This window comes from Belonocnema kinseyi, chromosome 9 (assembly GCF_010883055.1).
Source record: "Belonocnema kinseyi isolate 2016_QV_RU_SX_M_011 chromosome 9, B_treatae_v1, whole genome shotgun sequence".
Lineage (NCBI taxonomy): Eukaryota > Metazoa > Arthropoda > Insecta > Hymenoptera > Cynipidae > Belonocnema > Belonocnema kinseyi.
Window position 1 is genome coordinate 52,985,239 of NC_046665.1, and position 1,738 is coordinate 52,986,976.

The 1,738-nt window shown below is 31.0% G+C and overlaps 1 protein-coding gene across 3 annotated transcripts in view; it reads right to left on the reverse strand.

Moving 5' to 3' along the window:
* Nucleotides 1-231: 231 nt before the first annotated feature.
* Nucleotides 232-1,738, reverse strand: part of LOC117179878 (gamete and mating-type specific protein A-like) — an 8,233-nt gene continuing 6,726 nt past the window's right edge. For all 3 annotated transcript variants that reach the window (XM_033372051.1, XM_033372052.1, XM_033372053.1), the window contains one exon: nucleotides 232-411. In XM_033372051.1, the coding sequence (XP_033227942.1) occupies nucleotides 293-411 (119 nt within the window). In that variant the 3' untranslated portion in view covers nucleotides 232-292. The remainder of the gene's footprint in view (nucleotides 412-1,738) is intronic.

The following is a 1,738-nucleotide window of genomic DNA, read 5'->3' on the forward strand; positions in this document are numbered from 1 at the left end:
GTTTCAACTCTATTAACCTAATATTGATGGGGCTTGCGGAACCAGTGAATAACATTTTCTTAACGCATACAATTTGTGTAGATTGGACCAAAAAGGGGGGGGTATCATGTATGGAAATTTGAAGAATAAAATTTCAATTGCATTTTTCAACCAGCCTACTGTGCATATTACTCAACGAAGTTTATGCGAATGGGAAACGTGGAAAATATAGATTTTTAATAAAAAATACTATTTTATAACATTAATAAAATTTTATTGAAATAATTATACAGCTTGTAAGCAGGGCACATCACTATTTACTAGGTGTAGTAGATACTGGTGTAGTAGGTACTGAATTAGTAGGTACTGGCGTAGTAGGTGGTTTAGTAGGTGGGCTAGTAGGTGGTTTCGGAGGTGCTGGTCTTCCCTTATCTGTGAAATAATTATTAACATTTATTATCCTCTTAGAAAATTATAGGGTAAAATTCTACATCAAAGTTCCTTTTAACTTTTTCATGCAACTTATCATTTTGCACCCTTAATGAAAAAACAATTAATTTTTCCCCACATTCTTTTAACAAAATCTTGCAAAGCTGGTAAACTACAAATGAATGAAAAAATCCATTTCCTTCCAATAATGAAAAGGAAGAGATTGTTTATTTTTGTTGAAAACACGGTACGAATAGGTGGCAAATCATCACCTAGAATTTTAAAAATGCGTTGTTTTGAATTTGAAATTGAAAAAAATTGCAAACTACTTTTAAGATTTCTCAGGAATAGGAAATAAACATTCAAAGCTTTTCAAATATTTTTCAACGATTTAAAATAAAAATAATTTAACTTCTGATTTACGAAGTGTTCAGGTAAATATTTGTATTGTTTAATTTTCAGTGTATCCAGGTTAAAATGGCTGAAAATAATAAAATGTTGAACATTTTAAAGTTCATTGATTGATTCCTTTATTTAGATCATTGAAACTGATAGCGTGGATTTATATTTTTGGAAATCAATCTGACCTAGAGTTAGAATTTTCTTTGTGTTGACCGTGAAAAAGGTTTGCGAACCATGGAAGACACAAAAAATGACCGGGAATTTTTTTTCAATTAAAATGGTCACCATGATAATGTATGTACATACTTAAAAATCAGTATTTTTATAAAGTTTGATTATCGAGCAGAAGCATTGTCACGTTCATTATGACATTATAAAACCAAAATGGAAAAACAATACAGAACATAAAGTACTTCTTAAGACGCAACTTTAACAGAAATGATTCAGACGGCTCTGCTTACTTATGTTTTGGCGAACTCCGGGATTGTACCAAAGAGATAAAAGATACCTAAATAAAAATGCTTCGATTTGAGTTCGAATTGGTTATGCCTAGAGTTCGTCTCCAAGACATCGATAGCTAACTGCGTCTTAAAACTGAGCCGAGACATAGGCCTTCGTCTTAACTTTATGGTCATGCCAGGTAAGACGGCATTTACTTGTCTCAAGACGAGCTTTGCCTTGGTTGAGATGGTCAGCATAAACTTGTCATAAAAAGAACCTTTTTCTACTCAGAAATGAAATTAAAATTAATGAATGAAAAATTTGTCATTATTACAGTAGTTATTTTTAATTTAAAAATTCAGAATCTGTGAGTCTAAACGAGTATAACCCTTAAAAATTTTCTTAACAAAAGAAAAAAAAAGTGTAACTTTTTAGAAAAACCTTCTAAACCGTCAAAAATATGTAAAAACAAACAACATTTGCGGTA